Source organism: Carcharodon carcharias, chromosome 32, assembly GCF_017639515.1.
Source record: "Carcharodon carcharias isolate sCarCar2 chromosome 32, sCarCar2.pri, whole genome shotgun sequence".
Taxonomy (NCBI): Eukaryota; Metazoa; Chordata; class Chondrichthyes; order Lamniformes; family Lamnidae; genus Carcharodon; species Carcharodon carcharias.
Genome location: NC_054498.1, coordinates 9803669 through 9826875, shown reverse-complemented (window position 1 = coordinate 9826875; position 23207 = coordinate 9803669). Strand labels below are relative to the sequence as shown.

The following is a 23207-nucleotide window of genomic DNA, read 5'->3' as shown; positions in this document are numbered from 1 at the left end:
GACTGGGATCCAACGTAGGTCAAGAAGTACAGGGATTATGGGGCCTGCAACACAGCTCTGCCTTCCTCTCACCAACCAGAAAAACATCCATTCACCTGCATGCTTTACATGACCCTGAATTCCTGTGGCACCATTCTCTTTAATAATGATTTTTATTGCAAACCTCTTATGTAACCATTTATTAAATATGATTCATGCATTTGAAACAAAAAAAATTAGTGATCAAACGAGAGTGGCCTTTTACAAATCAGTACTGCCAATATGATTTATTTAAAAGCTACCGCTTCAATCAAACCTATCTTAATCTTTGGCTCTTATCAACCTTTATTTGATTATATTCCTGTGAAGTATACTTGGAGCTTTCTACATTAAAGGTGCAATATAAAAGGAAGTTGTTATTCATGACTAAGGTTTTCCCTAAATTCAATTTTCCTCTTTTTCTCATGCACAGACATTGGAAGAAACAAATGAAACAGTCCATGATATCTCTTTCATTTTTATTTAATAAATATGAAATTAAGAGCAATTTGCAAACAATGTAAATGGATTTTTTTTGCATCAGTTGGTGTTACATTTGCCATGAGTCTGACATCTCTATGCTCTCTGTGTGTGCTGACGCACATTCCTTTGTTTAAGGTTTTACAAAGACCATTGGTTGAAGACATTTCCTTAAATGTGTGTACAAATCATTTCTTTAAAATATCTAACACAGTCTTGTACATCCAGTCTGAGCAACAACATATCACATATACACATATACACGTTTGGATCAATCAACAAATGCCAGGGCTGATTTAACAAGCAGATGCTCCTAATGAGATGGGAGAATGGACCATATTCTGAGTTTTTGCCCATGGTGGGAAAATTCAAGGACCACGGGCCTTCAATTTCCAGACCAACGCTCCCCATGGGTGCAAATCCTTTCCCGTGAAGCCCAACTGAGACACAATTGCCAATATGCCTTATCACAGATATGAATCTAGAAGTTATGCTGACGACGGGTTAATCTCTGTCCTAAATGGTGGACAGATGGTGTTAAGACATCATCTGCCAAATCACCAATAGCGTTTCCAGGTTATTAATACAAGAACACAAGGGCAGGAGTAGACCAATATGCCCTGCCGAGCCTGCTCTGCTATTCTATGTGATCATGGCTGATTTTGGGCTTCCAATCCACCTTCCCACTTGCTCCCCATTTCTCTTGATTCCCTGAGAGACAAAAAATCTGTCTATCCAAGCCTTGAATATAGTCAATGATGGAGCATCCTCAACCCTCTGGGGTAGCGAATTGGAAAGATTCACTACCCTTGGGTGAAAGAATTTCTCCTCATCTCAGCCCTAAATGGTAGTCCCCTTATCCTGAGACTGTTGCCCTATGTTCTAGATTCCTCAGCCAGGAGAAACAACCTCCTCAGCATCTACCCTGTCAAGCCCATTAGTACCTTGTATGTTTCAATGAGATGTTGGCGGTGTTGATCACTGAAATACATAAAATACATCTACATACATAATTACTGCTTAATCCTAAAATCAAAAGACAAAACGTCTTACAGTCTGTAATTGCTCTTGATTTGAAAACTTTCACTGCAAAACGTTCATTAGGAATCCTAATGCTAATCTATTAAAGTGTATTTGTCTTGTATTCTGCAGTGCAGCATGGCCTTTGTTGGATTGATTGTTGCCATTGTTTATGTGCAGAATAATGAATGAAGGCTGATTATGAATGATTTACCCCACTTAGCGCAGCCAGGATTCTGCTGTTGGTCTGATCTTGCATCTCCAACACTCTGGCACAAGGTACAGTTAAAAAAAAACTGCTGTTATCAAACCATCCACAAGACACATAAGCCTAGGCTTGCTGTTAATCATGTAATTCTGACCTAAGGCGCTTAGCTGTCAATTCACAAAAGGATTTAACATAAACAGTCTTTCTTTTAAAAAAAAAAGTCAGTTGCACATTGAATTTTCAGGAGTAGCCCAATTAAGTTGTTGCACTATTGTGTGAGCTGGGTGTTGTATGTTAATCCTGCAAAATCAACAGAGAGAAGAATTTATTCACAAGAAATTGAATATTTCTGTGAAATGAATTGCACACACCCACTTCCTTTGAGTCACATAAATTCTACAATACTTCACCGCCTTATTTTTCTTTTGTTCTCTTTCCATAATGAATAAAATGCAGTGAGTTAAGAATTCCTCCGATTGTCATGTGTTGTGGCCTCATGAATGCGTTTGTGCAAATTCCCTCCTGTCCCAAAAGAATACAGGAATTGATGTGGAAAGACTGAAGTGGGAAGCTGTCAAATGCTTAAGAGGTTTTCACACATGGCAACAGGGGATTTTTTTTTTAACCTCACTGGTATATAACCACAGTAAGTGTGCGGAATCTGTGGCTGGGACTTTCCAACCCCGTCATGGCGGGACCGGCCCAGGGAGGTTTGCTAGCCCAGCCAAAAGACGATCCCAGGGGCAGCGCCAGAAAAGCCTGCCCTGTGTCTCTCTCTCTCTCCCTCTGTCCCACCTTGCCATCCTGGGGATCGGTAGATAGAGCCATTGCCTCTGAGTGAAAAGATTGTGAGTCCAAATCCTACTCCTGAGTACACAACATCTGGTGCTGAAGGATTTTTGTGCTGTCGGCGGTGCCACTTTTCAAATGAGATCTCAGGGGGCCTCAAGAGATCCCATTGCATTATTTCGAAGAGCGGTGGAGTTCTCCCCTGTGTCCTAGCCAATAGTTATCCCTCAGCCAATAAAACCTTCATAGATTTTCTGGTCATTGGCACATTGCTGTTAGTAGCCGCTTGCTGCATACAAATTGGTTGCCACATTCCCTACATTACTGCAGTAAATATTTCATTGGTTGTAAAGCACTTTAGGATGTGCTGAGGTAGTGAAAGGTGCTATTCTAATGCCAATCTTCCTTTCTTGACTCCTCAAACCTGTCTGAGGTCAAGACTTAATGCCTATGTAAAATCACAGTTGCAAATTCTCATTCCTCGGAGGTTTGGACAGCCTACGGCAGGCACCTCAAAATACCTGAGAAGTACCAGCACTGAAACCTTCATAAGATCCTTCAAATCCACTGGCAAGAGAAATGGCCCAACAGCAGCATCCTCTCCCAAGCCAACTTGCTCAGCTTCAAGGCACTAATCACTCAAAGCCAGCCCCGCTGCACGGGACATGACGTTCGTATGCCTGACACCGGACTCCCGAGGCAATTGCTCTACTCAGAACTCAACTGCAGCAGGAGACTCCCAGGAGGACAGTGGAAATGCTTTAGGGATGTCCTCAAAGCATCCCTGAAGAGGTCAAACATCGCCACCAACTCAAGGGGGACCCTGGCCTGTGGCCAACCAAAATGGAGAAGGTTCATTCGGGAAAGCGCCAAACGCGTGGAGAGACATTGTTGGGAACGTGCAGGGGTGAAGTCGAGGTGTCAGGGGCAGCGCACAAACCTCTAAACTGCCCATCTACCCCACCCTTCGAGCACCACCTGCCCCACATGTGGCGAGGCTGCTGAGCGTGTATTGGACTTATCGGCCATCTCAGAACCCATCGAATCGGAGTAGAAACAAGTTATCCTCAATCCCAAGGGACTGCCTAAGAGAAGGGGAGGCTCTAGTACAGTAACACTTAGCAACGTGTTAACTAAAAACTATATTAATCCATAAAACTGGTTTGAGACAAATGGGTTGCAAGCAGATATAAAACATACCTTTCAGTTTAGTGACATCCTCAGTTTTAGGTATAAACAACAAAGTCCTTATTTCCAAAACTATTTTTCATTTTCTGGAATTAAAAGATTTGGAAATAATTAATACACATCAAAAGCACTATTAGAATTGTAAATGTTTAGAGTGGATAAAGACTGTGATTTATTATGTGTGAATCAACCTATTGCTACACAGGTGTTTAATGAAACAGATCTCTTTTTACAATCTTTTGAAGTGATATACACAAAATCCAAACAAACAAGATAGGAGCAGAAGTAGGCCATTTGACCCCTCAAGCCTTCTCCGCCATTTGGCTGAGTTGATAGTAACCTCAAATCTGCATCCCATCTACCCCTGATAACTTCTCGCACCCTTGCTTACCAAGAATCTATCCACCTCTGTCTTAAAAATATTTAAAGACTCTGCTTCCACCAACTTTTCAAGAAGAGAACTCCAAAGACTTACAACCCTCTGAGACAAAAAATTTCATTTCATCTTTGTTTTAAATGGGTGATGCCTTATTTTTAAACAGTGACCCTTAATACTAGATTCTCCCACAAGAGGAAACATCCTCTCCACATTCACCATGTCGAGACCCCACAGGAAATAATAAGCGCTACTTCCATTTTTCTAGCACCCTTAAGTATAGAAAAATGCCCGAGGTGCTTCAGGAGCCATGGAGCTTAAGAAGGGGCTATTAGGAGAAGCTACCAAAATCTTGGTCAATGAAGTGGGTTTTAAGAGCAAGTGGTTCCCAAACTTTATTGGTCGTGTACTCCTATTCAGATTTACCAACTTTCTGTGTACCCCTACAGGCAGTTGTTCTTTTAACTACCCCTCTAATAACCATATGTTTTGTAAATCATTATAATTACACATTACTGGTAAACATATGTCTACAATAATAATTTTTTTACCTATCCCTCTAATAACCACATACTTTGTAAGTCTCCCCCATCTACTCCCCAACTCGGACAGTGTTTCAGTCAGCAGCTGCTACTCTCAGGCCACCACCATGCCAGTACTCAGGCTCCTGCACCACCACCCACCGCTGGTACTCAGACATAACTGCACCTCACTTGTGTGCTTATTAGCAGCCAGTGTGGTGGGAGAGACCCAACCTATAATTGGGGGAACAGCGGGAAGGTACGTGGCCTGAACACTGGAGACACAATTTTTAAAAATTCATTCATGGGATGTGGGTGTTGCTGGCTAGGCCAGCATTTATTGCCCATCCCTAATTGCCCTTGAGAAGGTGGTGGTGAGCTGCCTTCTTGAACCGCTGCAGTCCATGTAGTGTAGGTACACCCACAGTGCTGTTAGGAAGGGAGTTCCAGGATTTTGACCCAGCGACAGTGAAGGAACGGCGATATATTTCCAAGTCAGGATGGTGGGTGGCTTGGAGGGGAACTTCCAGGTGGTGGTGTTCCAATGTGTCTGCTTCCCTTGTCCTTCTAGATGGTAGTAGTCATGGATTTGGAAGGTGCTCTTGAAGGAGCCTTGGTGAATGCCTGCAGTGCATCTTGTAGATGGTACACACCATTGCTGCTGTACATCAGTGGTGGAGGGAATGAATGTTTGTGGATGTGGTGCCAATCAAGCAAGCTGCTTCGTCTTGGAGGGTGTCAAGCTTCTTGAGTGTTGTGGGAGCTGCACTCATCCAGGCAAATGGGAAGTATTCCATCACATTCCTGACTTGTGCCTTGTAGATAGTGGACAGGGTTTGAATAGTCAGGAGATGAGTTACTTGCTGCAGGATTCCTAGCCTCTGACCTGCTTATGTAGCCATAAGTGTTTATATGGCTAGTCCCGTTCAGTTTCTTGTCAATGGTAACCCCCAGGATATTGATAGTGGGGAATTCAGCGAAGGTAATGTCATTGAGCAATGGTTAAATTCTCTCTTGTTGGAGATGGTCATTGCCTGACACTTAAGTGGTGCAAATTTTACTTGCCACTTGTCAGCCCAAGCCTGCGTATTGTCCAGGTCCTGCTATATTTGGACATGGACTTCTTCAGTATCTGAGGAATTGTGAATGGTACTAAACATTGTGCAATCATCAGCGAACATCCCCACCTCTGAAAAGGAAGGGCATTGATGAAGCAACTGAAGATGGCTGGGCTTAGGGCACTATCCTGAGGAACTCCTGCAGTGAGGTCCTGGAGCTGAGATGACTGACCTCCAACAACCACAACCATCTTCCTTTGTGCTGGGTATGACTCCAACCAGCAGAGTTTTCCCCCTGATGCCCATTGACTCCAGTTTTGCTAGGGGTCCTTGATGCCACACTCGATTCAATGCTGTTTTGATGTCAAGGGCAGTCACTGTCACCTCACCTCTGGAGTTCAGCTCTTTTGTCTCTGTTTGAACCAAGGATTGCATTTGGGAACCCCTGAACTACGGAGAAGAGGTTGGAAAAAAATTCTCATCTCTGAAAATCCACAGTTAAGTGAAAAATACCCCCTATCCATACCTGTCAACCCCAGGAGTACACGTACCCCACTTTGAGAACTACTGTCTTTGAGGCAGGGGGAGAGGCTTAGAGGCATACTGATTTGGAGTTGGGCCTAGGTGGTTGAAGGCAAGGCTGCTAATGATAAAGCAAAGGAGATAAGAAATACTGCCTGATATTGCCATTTCCCGAGATCACATTTAGAAATAAATTTGAATTCTCTGCACCCAAAAAGAAAAGAATAGGCCATTGTTCAATGTGTTCATACAAGATTCCTTTCCTTGTTCAATTAACATTGACCTGATTTCATGATGTTTTTCAGATGATAGATGGCCTCATTGTGACTGTATAGGGATCATAGGTAGCAGCACTACTCAGTGCTCAAATATTGAGTTTCTATTGCCAGTCAAGAGCGTTCCTGCCCTGTGGACTAACCTGGACATTATATAAGAGCATAAAAATAAGGGTTGGAATAGGGTGTGCAACCATAGAGCCAGATCTACCATTCAATAAGATCATGGCTGAATATCTACCTCAGCTCCGCTGTCCTGTGCTATTCCCATATCACTTCAATCCCTTAGTTCCCAAAATCCATCCAATCCCCATCTCAAGTTTGGTCAGTAACTGAGCATCCACAGCCCTATGGAGTAGAGAATTCCAAAGGTTCATAACTCTTTATTCCAGAGGTCCCATTATTCCTCCCTAGTTGGGACTTCTCAATGTAAGGAGATAGTTAACCCTTCCTTGCTTTCTCTTACAGGTTTCCCATGTTACACGGGGCCGCCACAATGCTGGTTGATCACCTGGTATCAACCGTCATCTTTGGATTTGGCGGGTGGTTTTACAGCTGGAGGCCCTTCCTAGATGCCAAACCTCCCCATTTCTCTGGGCTGGGGGCCCAGCGCCGACATTCACGGCCTTGCCTGCACCAGGGGCTGGGCTCTTTCGTGGGCAACAAGCCCTGGCCAGGATTTTACGGCCCCGCCGCAGTGTGTCCCGCCCCGCCGCAGCGAGCCATTTCAACCTCCATTCAGTTTGGCGGGACTGTAATATCCCGCCGGGCGGGAGGGACCATAAAATCCTGGCCTTGGAGAAGGACTTGAACCCAGGAGCTTCGGGATCAGAGGCATGTCAGCTCCCCCGTTGCCAAGAAATGATAATATGACGGCAATTTCCCCTGTTATGCTCAATGTAAGGAAATTTTAAAACTCCTAACGGCTAGAAAATCTGATCCTTTGCTGTTTTGATATCATACTAACAGATGACGTCTTTGAAATATCTTACTACCTTTCCCGAACACATTATTAACTTTATAATAATGTATCAAAAATGACTTGATTCTCTACTCATCCAAGCAGCTATTAAACAGAATGTCCTTTACAGCCATAATTGAAGGGTAATTATGATGGAGTGAACAGTTTTCTAAAAATGTGACAGAAGAGACAGGAGGAGAAACGGGTAAATAAAATTGGTGCAGCTGCGAGCTCTCCTTCAAACCTACCTTTAAATATAGATCATTTCCATAATCATCAGCAAAACTTTGGTTCATTATTCCTTTGCCCATTTCATCATCATCGTCACCCTCTCCGTCCAGCATGAAAAATATTCTCAGTTTCTCGGGGACGCAGTGATCCATAACGATAACAATTACTCCAAGAACGAAGCACAACAAGGCTGGATTAAAGAGGGAAATAATCTGTTATTTCGTGCGGCTGTTGGTGGTCAGGGTTGAGATTGTAGAGGCCCCAGTTTTCACCATCCTCATCCAACACCATTCCCTGCCCTCCACCTTCCCCCCCACCTCACCCCACTGCCGTGCCCGGTGGGAATGATACATGGGAGAAAACCATTTAAAATTCCACACCCCAGCTCCGAGCTGCCACCTCTGGAACCAATGAACCCACTTCCATTGAGCCACCCCCACCAGGTGAGGTGTCCTACTCCCACCTACTAGACAGTCAGTCAATCTGGCCAAGTGTCAGCGTGGGAGATCTGCAGACTTTTATTCCATTGAGGTAGGGCTTCCACACACCTGACCTCACACTGCTGGGGTCCCAAGGTCCCCTCTGTCAATATCAAAGCCAATGTTCAAGAAATCTCCAATCTCAAGACACATCTTAGTAGGTTAGGGCACTGAGAACACTTTGCTCCATCCATGCAATAACCCAAAGTTCTCAATCCTACTTTTTGTGTAAAGAAAGTTGCTAGAGTCCAACCATTCACAAACTAAGAGACATGGAAGGGAAAGTTACTCCCTACTGGAAGTCAGTTTCGAGTGTCACCAGGAGTTGGTCAGTACAGGTGTATCTTACTCAACCAAGGGAAAATATGTTGATTTAAAGTCACTTCGAAAAGAACCAGAGGCAACTTGTCAAAGCATTTTTCTTTCTCTCTGCACGCGGTGAGCTGTTAGTCTGGAATGTGCTGCCTGAAAGGGCGGTGGATGCAGATTCAACAGGAACTTTCAGAAGGGAATTGGACAAATACTTGAAAATGAACCACTAGAGGGACTATGGGGAAAGAATGGGGAGGAGAAACTAAATGGCTCTTTGAAAGAGCTGGTCAGGCACAATGGACCACATGGTGTGTTGATCCTATTCTGCAATTCTGGATAGGGGATTAGGATCTAAAATATCCAAAACAATTGGAAAATTGGGAATACATTTCTCATGGGGTGGCTTTGCTTCTAGCTTTCCTTAGCCTGTTTCTGCTCTTTTGTAATTGTTTGGATTTTTCATTCATTCAAAAGTGAACCTAGCAGCTCCTTTAACACTAAGATAAAAGCAAAAAACTGCGGATGCTGGAAATCCAAAACAAAAATAAAAATACCTGGAAAAACTCAGCAGGTCTGACAGCATCTGCAGAGAGGAAGACAGTTAACATTTTGAGTCTGCTCTTAGTTTCTTTAAATCCGTTCATTCGGTGTTTTCTGTATTCTACAACATGCAGTCCCTTGTACTTACCAGTTGCTAATGTCAGCCAGAAAGAAGCACCGAAGTCCGTCTTCAGTGTCGTTGGACCAAACTGAATAATGCATTGAGGTACGTTCTGTGTAGTGGAAAATGCGATGACTCCAAAGATCATGAAAGCAGATGTGACCAAAGCCATGTACCCTCCGTACACAACTATTGGCATGCAGAAGAGAACATTAGTGACGATCCAGGCACAAAACGCCACCCTAATCCAGAAAGAACAAAAACACAGATTTAGATCTACAGTAAAGGTCTTCTGTACTTTAAACATTCATTCCACTTCAATTAACGTCACCTCCCCTTCTTCAATAAAATACAAATGTAGCAAACTAGAATTCAGCTCTACTAGAGCCTAAATCTCCCTTGTCACCCTGCTCCTCTCGCATCCTGAAACCAGTGTTTCCACTGCTCAGGTATCTCTCAGGCTTTCATTTAGGATGCTTCAGAGTTGTCCACTCTGCAAGGAGATGGTTAAGGCAAGTGATCTTTCGTAGTGAAACATCGCGTGACATGTGCGCCAAATTTTATACGTTGATTCTGAATTATGTAATTTTTCATCCAAGCATTATAATTTAACAGAAATTGGATGCACATTTTTTCTAAGTGGGATCTGAATAATAACAAATCCTGGTCTAGTTATTGCCAATTCTGCAACTCAAATGGTTTCAGCATAAAACTATTCCTTAGGTTTCGCTCTTAATTAGGATCATAGAATGGTAGAAAATTTAAACCAAAGAAAGCCATTCATTTCATTGTGTCTGCTCCAGATTTTAGCCACTCAATCCCATCTTGTTGGTTTATGCTTTGTACCGATTAACCTGTTATATCCAAGCATTTACTCGACTCCCTCTTAAATGCTGCAATTGATTCAGCCTCATTGCCCACTAACATTGGTGCATTCCATAGCCTAATAAGCCTTTGCTTGGGGGGGAAAAAATTGTCAAATCTCTACTTTATGTTTCTAGTGCTAACCTTACATTCATACCCTCCATTTACCAGTGGAAATAATATCCCACTATTTAGCCTTTCAAACACTTTTTGAAGGTTCATCTTGAGACCCCCTTAGCCTTTTCTGCTCCAGTACATTCAGTCCTCAAGTTTTAGTTGAATTTTCAATGTAAAATCCTTTCCTCCTTTTCCTTCATTTTGGATTGGAGCCAAATGCCTTTATAGATCCACTGTAATTATATCCCTTCTTGTTTTTAAAGCTGGTATCACATACTGCTTACACTTTTGTTTAATGTCAATAAATGTTCATTTTTAGCCTCACTTCATAGCTCAATGATGTTGTTCCCTTTCTCTGGATCCTTTACACAGCTCTTTACAAACTTACATTGCAGTGATCACAGCTGTCCATGATACTGCCTGTGTGGAAACTGCAATATCTTGATTTTAACTTGATGGGGTGAAAGCACATCACTACAATTTTGCAGTTTATGATATTTTCATAGTGATTCCTGGGCTGTGGTTATTGCTGTCATCTATTACCCATCCCTAATTCGCTGAGAAAGAGGTGTTGATACTTAAACCGGAATTTAAGGACCAGACTGGAAGGCCATGCCTATTGCTTGCCCACCTTCGCTGGTATTTTACCAGTAGTAGGGTGGATGTTGGGTGGCCCACCCATCCTTGGGTCAATTGAGGCTCTATTCAATGGTCTCGTCCCACTGCCATTGGTGTTTTACAAGGCGAGCTATACCCTGGCAGCCTGGTTGTGGGCACTGAGGAGGGGGTCCTTCTTTGATTGGGCACCCTGTGCCCCACGGAGGACCCCAAGCAGAAAGGGCTGCTCATGTTGACTAACCACCCCCACCTACCCAGCCCCTCACAATTGCAACTACTCACCTGAGCCAAACAAAATTGTGTCGTGGCTTTCCACATTTACTAACTGTCCATTATATAACTGAAGCTGCTTTGTAGGGCAAAAATAGGTAACCATGTAATCTGGACCTGACTGGGTAGTGGTCTTGGTTCCCCCTCCTTAAAGGACATTGATGAAAGAGTTTATAATGGCAATCTGGGCTCTTACATGGACATTTTCTAGTGCTAGTCCACAAAGGACCAGATATATAGATTCAGTTCACATTTTGTTATGGTTTTATTTGAGCTCATATCTAGGTGCTAGTTTGGCTCCATAGTCAGGGTAGGCAGTGACGTAATGGTATGATAGTGGTATTGTCACTGGACCTAATAATCCAGAGACCCAGGGTAATGCTCTGGGGACCTGGGTTCGAATCCCACCACAGCAGATGGTGAAATTTGAATTCAATAAAAATCTGGAATTAAAAGTCTAATGATGACCATAAAATGATTATTGTAAAAACCCATCTGGTTCACTAATATCCTTAGTGAAGGAAATCTGCCACTCTTACCTAGTCTGGTCTATGTGTGACTCCACACCCACAGCAATGTGGTTGATTCTGAAATGGCCTAGCAAGCCACTCAGTTCTCAAGGGCAGTTAGGGATGGGCAATAAATGCTGGCCTAGCCAGCGATGGCTCCAATGCCATGAATGAATTTTTAAAAATCACTGCACAGTTGTACTCTTAGCAGGTGGCCAGTGACCTAGATGCTGAGCCAAAGCATTGGATGGTTGATCTTGAATTAACAAAAAGCCCCTAATCTTCAAATACCATTGCATATCCTATTTAAAATACATTAATGCATTTTGCTTACCACATCATAGCTGTTGCATAGTGTCCAGAAAACCTGTACTGGCCATAAACAAGACAGGGGCTCCTACTATGAAACTTCTCTGCAACATATAATATTGGATGTGGAAGCCCTCGGTCAAGTCCCAAGGAATATTGCTCATCATAATTCATTGTAAATCTCCACAGAAAGTTCTCATTATAGTCAATGGTTTCATTCAGCTGGTTCACAGGGAGTCCTGCAAGCACAAGACATGAAGTATCCTCCATCAATTCAGTCGGCAAAAGCAATAATTATTAAGAAATCCCCAGGCTAGAAAATAATGCATCATTTTAGGTGGAAATCCAATCACAGAATTTTAATGGAATGGAAGGAAACCATTCAGCCCATCGTGTCTGCGCTGCTTGGCTCTCCAAATGAGCATTATGGCTTAGTGCCATTGCCCTGCCTTTTCCACGTACCCCTGCACATTGTTTCTATTCAAATAATATCCATTGACCTTTACTTCCTGCTTCCTATTTTCAGCCAATTTTGTATCCATGATGCTACTGTCCCTTTTATTCCTTGAACCATAACTTTACATTAAGAATGTATCTTACATTAGGAATACTGGTGAATCATTGTCAGATGCATTAGCTGCATCTGTGAACCATCTGTTGAACCATTCATTCTTTGTTTTGCCAACTTCAGTGGGATATGATGTGTGCCAACAGCATTGTAAATGCTTTTGGGGGGGATCTCCTGTGCTTGGCAGTGAAATTGTGACCATGTTCTTTCACAGAGCATTTGTCACTGCTGCTTCTGTCAAATGGAATTGAGCACCCAGATTGGTAACAGAAGAAATTTCACAAACATGACAGAGTTACCTGCACTCTTGTCAATGAGTGATGGATGATGGAACCCAAAATTAATTTTCTAATTAGCTTCATTTTGTTATTTACCAGTGTATTCCCTATTGAAAATTACATTGTGCAATCAACTGATGTTTATCCGCTGGCTTATAGTAACCATTTCCAACTGTAATTCAAAGTTATGGATTGTTTAATCCATGGGAACAGGACTGGCTAAATTGCTCTTGCAGAGAGCTGGCATGGACCAGATGGGCTGAATGGTCTTTTCTGTGGGCCTGTGATAACTTCCCTTTCCACTAGCAAATTGATGGTGTCTTAAATGGAGTTTAATCCAGACAAATGTGAGGTTATGCACTTTGGAAGGTCTAATACAGGCAGGAATTATGCAGTAAATGGCAGAACCTTTAAATGCATCAACGGGCAGAGGGATCTGGGTGTACAGGTACACAGGTCACTCAAAGTGGCAACGCAGGTGGATAAGGTAGTCAGGAAAGCATATGGCATGCTTGCCTTCATCGGCAGGGGTATTGAGTATAAAAGCTGGGAAGTCATGCTGCAGCTGTATGGAACCTTGGTTAGGCCACACTTGGAATATTGCGTGCAATTCTGGTCACCACATTACCAGAAAGATGTGGAGGCATTGGAGAGGGTGCAGAGGAGGTTTACCAGGATGCTGCCTGGTCTGGAGATTATTAGCTATGAGGAGAGGTTGGAGAAACTCGGATTGTTCTCACTAGAATGACGGAGATTGAGGGGCAACTTGATAGAAGTTTACAAAATTATCAGTGGCATGGACAGAGTAAATAAGTAGAAGCTTTTTCCCAGGGTAGAAGAGTCAATTACTAGGGGACATAGATTTAAGGTGAGAGGAGAAAACTATAGAGGAGATGTGCGGGGCAAGTTTTTTACGCAGAGGGTAGTGAGTGTCTGGAATTTGCTGCCAGAGGAGGTGGTAGAAGCAGCTACGATAGTGGTGTTTAAGAGGCAGCTTGACAAATATATGAATAGGATGGGAATAGAGGGATACGGACCCCGGAAGTGCAAAATGTTTTAGTTGACGGGCAATATGATCGGCGCAGGCTTGGAGGGCCGAAGGGCCTGTTCCTGTGCTGTAATTTTACTTTGTTCTTTTTGTTCTTTTCTTTTGTAAACGAAGCAGCAACCAAAGGATATATTCCTGCTTTTTTCTGATAATGCAGTGTTTTTAATAGGTAATAACTATACAACGCTTAACACTAAATGCATTCCAGTCCTTAAGCAGTGAAGAACTGTTGCCAATTTGTAATGAATAAAAGACAATGCAACAAGAATTTGCCCTACCTTTCAGAGTCACATTGATTCCTGCCAGTCCAATGTGGAGCCCCACTCTCGCAGTGATTGTCTCATTACTGAAAGCCTTGTAAGATGTGTTCACTGTGGCAAGTCCAGCTCCCCAGTCACCAGTAAAGTTGACCACTACAGAATGCATAAAGGTCCATAGTTATCTCTGGTGCTGCCATTGCCAAGTGTCTGATTTCCTTAAGTAAGTATTAAAAGTCTTCTCTTGTTTTGGAAGTCACAACAAACACATTGGACTAAACTTGTGCTTTGGCAAATAATTTCTAGAGCTTCAGAATTAACCCATAACATTACAAACATTGAATCTAGAACCAAGGATTAGCATAGCTTTTAAATTTAATGTTTGAGAAATTAGTGGTAATGTGGGTCATTAAAGTGAGTAATTGGATCTCTGCAGAAAGCTCCTGATTCCAATCCACCCTAAGCAAATGCTATTGCCTTTAATGTTCTTATGAGACTTATTTGATTCCCTATCACTGACAAAGTGATATTTCGTACAATGTAGAATAAAAACAGAAGATACTGGAAATACTCAGCAGTTCAGGAAACATCAGTGGTGAGAGAAAGCAGAGTTAATGTTTCAGGCCTGGTGTTCTGATGAAAGACTGTTGACTCTCTGCATCGTGGAAGCCTTCCCACTCTTTATGCTATCAACCCCAGGCTGCTATGAGATACTGGTCATCTATAATGGTGTATTTACAGTCCTGTATAATCTACGCTTCAAAAATGTAAACTCAGGGCAGAGGCTTTGCCTGGTCAAGTAAAATGAGATTAAAACTCAGCTCAGGCAGTTATAAATCATATTATTTGGATTCTATTTGCATTGTGCCTGAATACCATTGGATTGGTGAACGTGACTCTTTACCTCCACAACTGCTCAAAAATTGGTCTGATCTAGGCATGTTACCTGTGTATTTATTGGAATCATAGAATGATTACAGCATTGAAGGAGGCCATTCATCCGATTGAATCTGTGCCATCTCTATGTATTGCATAGGTTGTTTGAAATGAGATGTTCATCTCTCTCTGCCATAACAATTCCTTAACCCTGAGGTTTATCACCTTGCTAGATTTCGTGAATATTAAGAAGCCTTCCTGCTATGTTTGGGATGTTGGCAAATCATGGAAATGTTCCCCTGCATTTATGTGTGGCTAATACAACAACCATACATTTATCTAGCACCTTTAACATGGCCAGTCTTAATGTCCTGTCAATCGTATTGTTAAGGTTTGTTAATGTCATTGTTAAGGTTAAGAGAAACATGTGATGGGTATTAACTGAGTACATATAAATAGGAGATAACTGGGACATTGGGTTGAGTGGGCAGAGAGATGTGTTACTGAACAAGTCAATAAATCCTTCTTCTTAAAGATAAGCTCTGTGTTGTGTTCAGCTTTACTGACTGGCTTGGATCCTGTTAACAATTGAAATTACTCAGGACACTTCACAAGAAAGTAAATCAGACAAAAATGGAGACTAATTAGAATTTTTCCTCCCAAGTGTACTATGCAACGGTGTTTTTATCTTTATGACGGCGAGCTTCTGGGAATAGTAGCTTTTTTTATTCTTTAATGATATGTGGCCATTGCTGGGAATAGTAGCTTTTGCTGGCAAGGTCATCCCTAATTGCACTTGAACTGACCTTGCTGATTTCAGCCATTTCAGAGGGCAATTAAGAGTCAGCCACATTGCCATAGATCTGGAGTCACATACAGCACAGACAAGGTAAAGATGGTAGATTTTTTTCCCTGGACAGGCTCACTGCCTCTCTGTAAGCCTGCTTCTCTGTAAACCTCACTGCCTCACTCATCTTTTTCAAATGCTCCTTAAAACCCAACTGTTTGACTGAGTTTTTGGCCACTCATCCTCTTTGATGGGTGGGGTGGGGGGGAGAGAGTGGCATAGTGGTAATGTTACTGGACTAGTCACCCAGGCTAATGCTCTAGGAACATAGGTTCAAATCTCACCATGCCAACTGGCAGAATTTGAACTCCATTAATCAATTAATCCATCATGGTGGTTTTCACCATTACTGAGACTAGCTTTACATTCCAGATTGATTAATGGAGTTCTAATTCCACCATTTGACATATGAACAATGAGCAGGAGTAGGCCATTCATTCAACCCCTCAGGCCTGCTCCACCATTTAAGATCATGGCTGATCTGATAGTAACTTCAAATCTGCATCCTGCCTGCCCCCAACAACCTATCAACCCCCTTGCTTACCAAGAATCAATCCACCTCTGCCTTTAAAATATTCAAAGGCTCTTCCTGAAAAGGTGGTTGGAGCAGAGAGCTCATAGGTAGTTTTCCTAATGTTAGTAAGTTGTGTGGCTAACAGAAAATTAAATGAATCAACTGGCCATTGAAAACATTCCAACTGTTTTATGCAGCCTTGATTTAGATTGTTTTCTCTCAATTTGTCCATCCACCTAAGTAACAACTTGTATTTATATAGCACCTTTAACATAGCAAAACATTCCAACGTGCTTAACAGGAGGATTACCACACAAATTTTACATCAAGCCGTATAAGGAGGTATTTGTGAGGATGATCAAAAGCTGAGGAAAGATGGAGCTTTAAAGGGTAGTCTTAAAAAGAGAGCGACAACGGGTCAGACATTAAGCTTTAGGGAGGGAATTCCAGTGATTAGGGTCAAGAACGCTGAAGGCACAGCCACCCAAGGCGGGGTAAAGGAAAATCAGGAATGGTCAAGAGGCCAGAATCAGAGGAACACAGAATTCCCAGAGGGTGGTCAGGCTAGAGGAGCGCAATTCCATAGGAGGAGGAGCTGAATACAAGGGTGATCATTTTAAATTTGAAGTATTGCTGAACCAGGAGCCAGTATTAGGTTAGCGAGCACAGGGGTGATGGTGACTTGTTGGGAGATAGGGTGTAATTCATGGATGAGCACGTGTGTAAATGGATAGGAACACTGACAGGGAGGGCACTGAAATAGTTGAGCCTGGAGATAAGAAAGACATGGATGAGGGTTTCAGCACCATGGGCTGAGGCAGGAGAGGAAGTAGGCAGTCTTGGTGACGTAGAGGGTCTGGCTACAGGGGATCAGCTCGAGTGCACATTAGTCACCCTCTTGGAACCCTTTCAGGTTCAGTCTCAAACAATGGCCAGGGACAGGGATTGGAATAGGTGATTAGGGGATGGTGTTTACGAAGGGGAGCCAAGAAAATGGCTTTGGCCTTCCTAATATTGAATTAGAGGAAATTTCTGCTCATAGAATGCTTTATGTTCGACAAGCAGCATAACAAAATTAAAGGCAGTGAGAGGTTCGAGTGGTGGTGAGGTAACCAGGAGTTAGCTTCAATGACACATTCAACAAGTAATTTCTTTTTATGATGACTAACCTAACAAACCAGCTTGGGGACTTTGAATTCCACATCCTTCAGCCTTGAGAATTTCAACAGCAGGTTCAATGTTCTCAGCAGTATCACCTCTGAGAAATTAAGTCTGCTTCATTGTATTGAAAAATTGCATAGAAGTTCTCACACATCAAATTACTTTGGGGTATTAGTACTGCTGGCATACCAAAGACTACATGATAAAGATCAGAATGTTTTATAATGGCAGTTAATCTTTTTGATGTGTTTACAACTCCACATGACTTGCTGGCCTAATTTTAAAAAAGTGCACTGTGGTCTCCTTACTTGAAGAATACACTTGCATTGGAAGCAGTGAAGAGAAATCTCATTAGGCTAATTCCTGGAATGAAGGGGTTGTCTTATGAAGGAAGGTTGAACAAGTTGGGCCTATGCTCTTTGGAGACTTGAGGAATGAGGGGTGATCTTATTGAAACGTAAAGTTTCTGAGAGGGCTTGACAGAGTAGAAGCTGAGATAATGTTGCCTCTCGTTGGGGAATCTAGAACTAGGGGTCACAATTTAAAGATAATGGGTCTCCCATGTAGATGGACATAAGGAGGAGGTTCTTCCCTCAGAGGGTCATTAGTATTCTCTACCACAGATAGCAATGGAGGCTAAAGCCACAATTAGATCAACCATGATTTTATTGAATCATGGAGCAGGCTTAATGAGCTGAATGGCCTACTCCTATTACTTATGATCTTATGTTCTTATCTTAGTTGAGTATAGTAGCTTTTACTTAGGGCCCAAAAATGAATTCCTTCCATCCTCTGGATGAGACATTACACTAACTAAAGTCCCACCTGCCCACTTGGGTGGATGGAAGAAATCCCATACTGCTATCCAAAGAACAATTTTCTTCCTGGTATCCTGACCAATATTTATCCCTCAACCAATGCCACCAAAATTAGATTATAGTATTCGCTTATCAGCACACTGCTGATTGATGGATCTTGCTGTGTGCAAAATGGCTACTGCACTTCTTACATGACAACAGTCAATACATTTCAAAAAGTACATCAATGCTGTAAAGAGCTTTGGGAAGTCCTGAGGTCATGGAAGGTGCTATGTAGATGACAGTTTCCCTTTCAACATCAAACACAAGACCAGCAGAGGCAACTCTCAGTAAGGGGAAAGTGTTTAAAGCTTAAAGCCATGTCTGGATATCTGAGATAGGTGAGATGCCTTCAAAAGACTAGAAATTATCTGCTCTCAGCATTCAGTTTTCTTTCCTTCTGAAGAAGCAAAGTTCACCAGGACATCACATCATAAAATTGAAAATATCAGCAAAGGCAATGATTCCTAGACTAGGGATCAATAATTGAAAAATATCTTGCAGACTTTGAAATTACATATTTCTAGGTCAGCATCTAGAAAAACATTTATCCAAGGTAGTTTTGAAACATTAAGGCTTTCCCCTTTAACTAAAATTCCATGAAAGAACCAAGCAAGTTGACTAGCAAACATGAATAAAGTTATTAACTGGAAGTAAACAATTTCAGGATTTTTAAATTGAATTTTAATTCTAAGATAACTCAACACTTGTGCTTGGGATTTTAATAATCGATGACTGAGATTGCTATATTCATATCAAACTATTATTGGTATTGGAATGGACAGCACTGCACAACAATCTACCTCAAAATGCGTTCTGACCATGCATCACTATCGTGGTTATTATTAAGCCATTAGAGAGAGGGAGGGTTAACTGCAGGGGATGTGCAACACGTGAGCTTAGGAACCTATACAAATATCTCAGACAATGGCAGTTTGTAGCCACTTTATCCAGAAACACCTCTCTCCTCCAAAACATTCCTTTTTCGAAGCTTTTGACTATCTGTCCTAACATCTCCTAAGAACAGGGAGACCTCCACTTAGCCCCTCAAACTTGCTCTGTCATTCAATGACGTGATGGCTGATCTATGACAAAACTCCATATATGCCTCTGTCCTTAATAACTTTGGTTAACAAAAATCTATCAATCTCAGGTTTACGATTAAAAGTGGAGCAGCATAAAGTTTGTGCAAGAGTGTTTCAAAACTTTTGCCATTTTTTGTGTGCAAATATATTTCTTAACTTCACTCCTGAAAGGCCAACATATCATTCCTAACAGCTCCCAGAACTGGTTGCAACACTCCAGGTGTGGTCTAACCTGAGCTTTGCTACCAATGGCATGACTTCTACCCCCATGCATTCTAGTCCTCCAGATATAAAGACCAACATTCTTTGAGCCTTTTTGGTTGCTTTCTGTGCCAGCCCATGACATTTTAATTATTTTTTACACGGATTCCCAACTCTCTTTGGGCTTGCACTGTTTCTAGCTATCGCCAGTTGGAAAGTACCCTGTTTTATCCTTTGAAGGCCCAAACTGGATGACCTCACATTTGTCTACATTTAAATCTATTTGCCACACTTTTGTCTATGTGCTTAATATTTCTTTGTAACTTCATATGGCTTTGTCAATTTTTTGTTTGAAAATGCTTCCCTGAAGTGCCTTGGGAGGTTGTACTAAAGGTGCTATATAAATGCAAGTTGTTCTGTAGTTACACTGAAAATATGACAACCTTACTGCCAGAACCCAAGCAAGTCTCATTAGTGAGTTCCCTGGCACAGTAACAACCAACTGTTTATTGCTCTAAATATTTAAATAATACAAGTAAGGTTTTAATAGAATAGAGGAAGGTGAACAACTCATCTATAGTTGACACTGTGCTCATTAAAGTGCACCAGGCCCAATACATCACAGTCAATATTCTACATGGTCAGGTCACAACAATGCGACAGGATGTTATTATTTGTCCATGGACAGAATGAAACTTTTCCATAACTTGTAGCAGAGCAGTTTCACTGTTACTGCTAACTTGGTCAGTTTGACTCTGTTGGTAATGTACCCAGGAGCACACAGTTGAAGTTTCAAAGCCACTTCAGGACGCACGTACAATCTAGGCAGTACCCAGGAAGTCCTGCATTGGTGGGATCACCGTTCGAGTTGTGGGATTAACCAGAGATCCATGTGCCTGTTTTAACTGCTGGTACCAAGCCAATATTTCTTCCTCAACCAATACCAGTAGAAATGGCTCAACAAGTCATTCATCTCATGGCTGGTAGTGGAATCTTCTAGCCAAAATATCTGCTGCATTTTCTTACATAACAGCTACATGTGGAGATTCATTGTGTCTCAGGATATTCACATCTAATGTCACTTTATGAAACTTGTTTTTTACTGGCTCCACAGTGGTTTAACTCTTGTCGAACAACATTGGTAACCTCTACCTCCATTTGCAACAAACAGATCATCACTCAGCCTGCAGGAGGTAGCAGGAAGAGTGAACCATTTTGGGAAAAGCAGCAAAAATAGGAGCAAGAAAGTAGCAAAATGAAGTACTCAGAAAGTGGCCACCACTATTCCACTTCCTTTGAGATCTTAGCAGCAACCCACAGACAGCAAAAAATCTTTGGTTTGGATTTTAAAGAAATTGCTAATATTGTACAACTTGAACAGCAACAGCTTGAAATTAAAAATAAATATTTGATTTAAATTTCTATTTGTACTAAATACTGAAACTGGTGACATTTATGGAATGGTATTGGTGACATTCGTGGAATGGTTATATACAATTACTTGCCATTGATCAACCTTCCGTAGAGAAGGCTTGTGTCTATTAATCGTTTGAGAAAAAAAACGCTTTAAAAAATATAATTGTCATTAGTTTTGGACTTCAGGGGCAAAATGACCATGGAGCATCCTTGTGTTTGCTGCTTTGTGATTCATACAGATGAGGACTTGACAAGATCCTTTTAGTTGGGTTTATCAAAGGGAACCCACATTTCAGTGTTAAAGACAAACCTTTTATTGCGTGACTCATACTGTTCTCCAATTAGCTTCTGTGACTTTCTCCACAGTTCAGTCTGCACTCAGTTCCTAGAGCATTAGCCTGAGTCCAGTTACCACTAAGCCCGAGACAGTGAGGTTTAGAGAGACAGTGAGGTTTAGAGAGGCTATAGTTTTTTGACTATAGTGTCAACAAGGGGTTTGTAAAATTCGCACAATCGGAGGGCAGTCCCAGTCCCACATAAAGCGGGAACCTTGAGTCCAAATCACTGGCTGCAGCGATTGATGGGCACGGGGTGATAGTAGATTGAGTCTGAGATCAGTTAATCTGTTCATAGCCAATCCTCACTCCTGGGTTACAGGGAAGCGTCAATCCAAAAATCAGCGTTCTTTGGACTGACTTCGGACTGGATTTTTAAGCTTAAATCTTTCGACACACCTCGAAAACCACAGAGAGAGAGAGCAGGATAACATATTTGTAGTGTCCCTAGCTCCGTTATGAACTTGGCCATACATCCGATACAATATCATTTTTAAAACAAAAGGCTACACATACCTACAATGATGGCTCCAACAAAAAGGCTTAAAACAATTCTGCAGAACGAATAGAGTCTCTGCAAGAAAAAGCACATTTTAAACTAACGAAAGCACATTTTATTTACTTAATGATCGAACTATTGGGTCTTTTAATATTCTCAATGCTCAGCGATAAGCCAGCTAAAAGTTCACAAATTTGCCAACGTTAATGGAATTAATTTTATTTAGCACCGTAGAGTTTACATTAAAAGGGCGACCCCCCTCTTTCTGAGTTTGAGCGGAAAGTCGGTGCGACTGTGACACAGAATTTCACAGCACAAGCTCCCTCCCACTCACTCTCTCTCTCGCTCTTCATATTCTCCTCTCTCGGCATATTCTGCGGGTCACCATCGATCAAGGGTGTCTGAAATGTCACCATTCCACAAGGAGAATGAGCCCCAAGGAAACTTCCAAGTGCAGCAGCCGTTGTGCTGCGGGTTTTAGGTGGCGATCTCTTAAGGGAAAACGGTTACCCTTCGCTTACCCCTCTCCCTCGGATTCCGGGTAGAATGGCGACAAGCGATACGGTGAAGACCAGAAACACCAGGATAACCACGAGCAGCGTGATGGCGAAAATGGCCGAGGTTCTGTCGTGGCTATAGAATGGTCTGATTCCATTGAAGAGCGTCATGGTTGGTGATTTTCAACTGCAGAGAGAGAGAGAGACACACACACACACACAGAAAGACCAAGTTATTGGACAAGGAGGGAAACCTGTACAGATGCAAACCCTCTAGGACAGTTGTCAAAAAAAAATACAGAACAAAAGCATCTCAAATCAACACCACCTAAATTCGATCGAATAATCAATGCTGCTTTAAAAAAAAGGACATTCGAACAATATCATATGATTTCTATAATTAAATTACAGCGCAGAAAGGGGGCATTCGGCCCATCATTCCCATGCTAGCTCTCTGGAAGAACTACCGAATGAATTGCCACACCCCCCCCCCCCCCCTCCCCTCTGCCTCACAGCCCCTGCCAATTCCTCGTGCTGCTCAAATTTAAAATGTATTTTTCCACGAGGGGGTCTCATTTTCACGGGCAGAATATCTTCGATTTACCCTTCAAAAGGTTAAAAGCGTGATCCTCCCATTTTTGCGAAAAGACGAGCAGATTAACCAGCAATATTCGATTCTCTCCGCGCCCCCAGCACTCCAGCATTGATGTGTGATGCTTAAAAAACTTCCAATGCTTGACTTACTTTTAAGGCTGATTTAATTTGGAGGGGGTTGCAAGATTCTCCCTTTCTGAACCCAACCAATTCGCCCCCTTTAAACGGAATATGACCAATTTGTTGATTGCCCTGTCCTCTCAATCCATCCTATTTATACTCTTGCTTTTTTATTGCAATTAGGCTCGGGTCCAGTTGTTTGCGTCAGGTGAAACGACAGAGGAGGGGATTTTTTTTAAAATATATAAGCTGCATCACTTTCTTCCTG

The 23207-nt window shown here is 42.1% G+C and overlaps 1 protein-coding gene across 1 annotated transcript; it reads right to left on the bottom strand.

Annotated features, from left to right (window-relative positions):
• Window positions 1–3741: 3741 nt before the first annotated feature.
• Window positions 3742–23027, bottom strand: duox2 (dual oxidase 2). Its single transcript, XM_041178221.1, has 8 exons — window positions 22970–23027; window positions 22250–22412; window positions 21746–21803; window positions 13959–14093; window positions 11812–12025; window positions 9127–9341; window positions 7665–7837; window positions 3742–3789 (listed from the first exon to the last, which is right to left on the bottom strand). Exons 2-8 carry the CDS (start codon window positions 22394–22396, stop codon window positions 3742–3744), a joined length of 990 nt encoding a protein of 329 aa, XP_041034155.1. The 5' UTR covers window positions 22397–22412; window positions 22970–23027.
• Window positions 23028–23207: the final 180 nt, after the last annotated feature.

Bases quoted from the DNA above. Each gene is read 5' to 3' on its own strand.
- duox2 (XM_041178221.1), bottom strand. From the start codon at position 22,396: ATGACGCTCTTCAATGGAATCAGACCATTCTATAGCCACGACAGAACC. The intron at 12,026-13,958 runs GTAGGGCAAATT...TTGTGCTTGCAG, and splicing joins AATCAATGTGACTCTGAAAG to GACTCCCTGTGAACCAGCTG. The intron at 7,838-9,126 runs GTAAGTACAAGG...TCTTTAATCCAG, and splicing joins CTGGCTGACATTAGCAACTG to CCTTGTTGTGCTTCGTTCTT.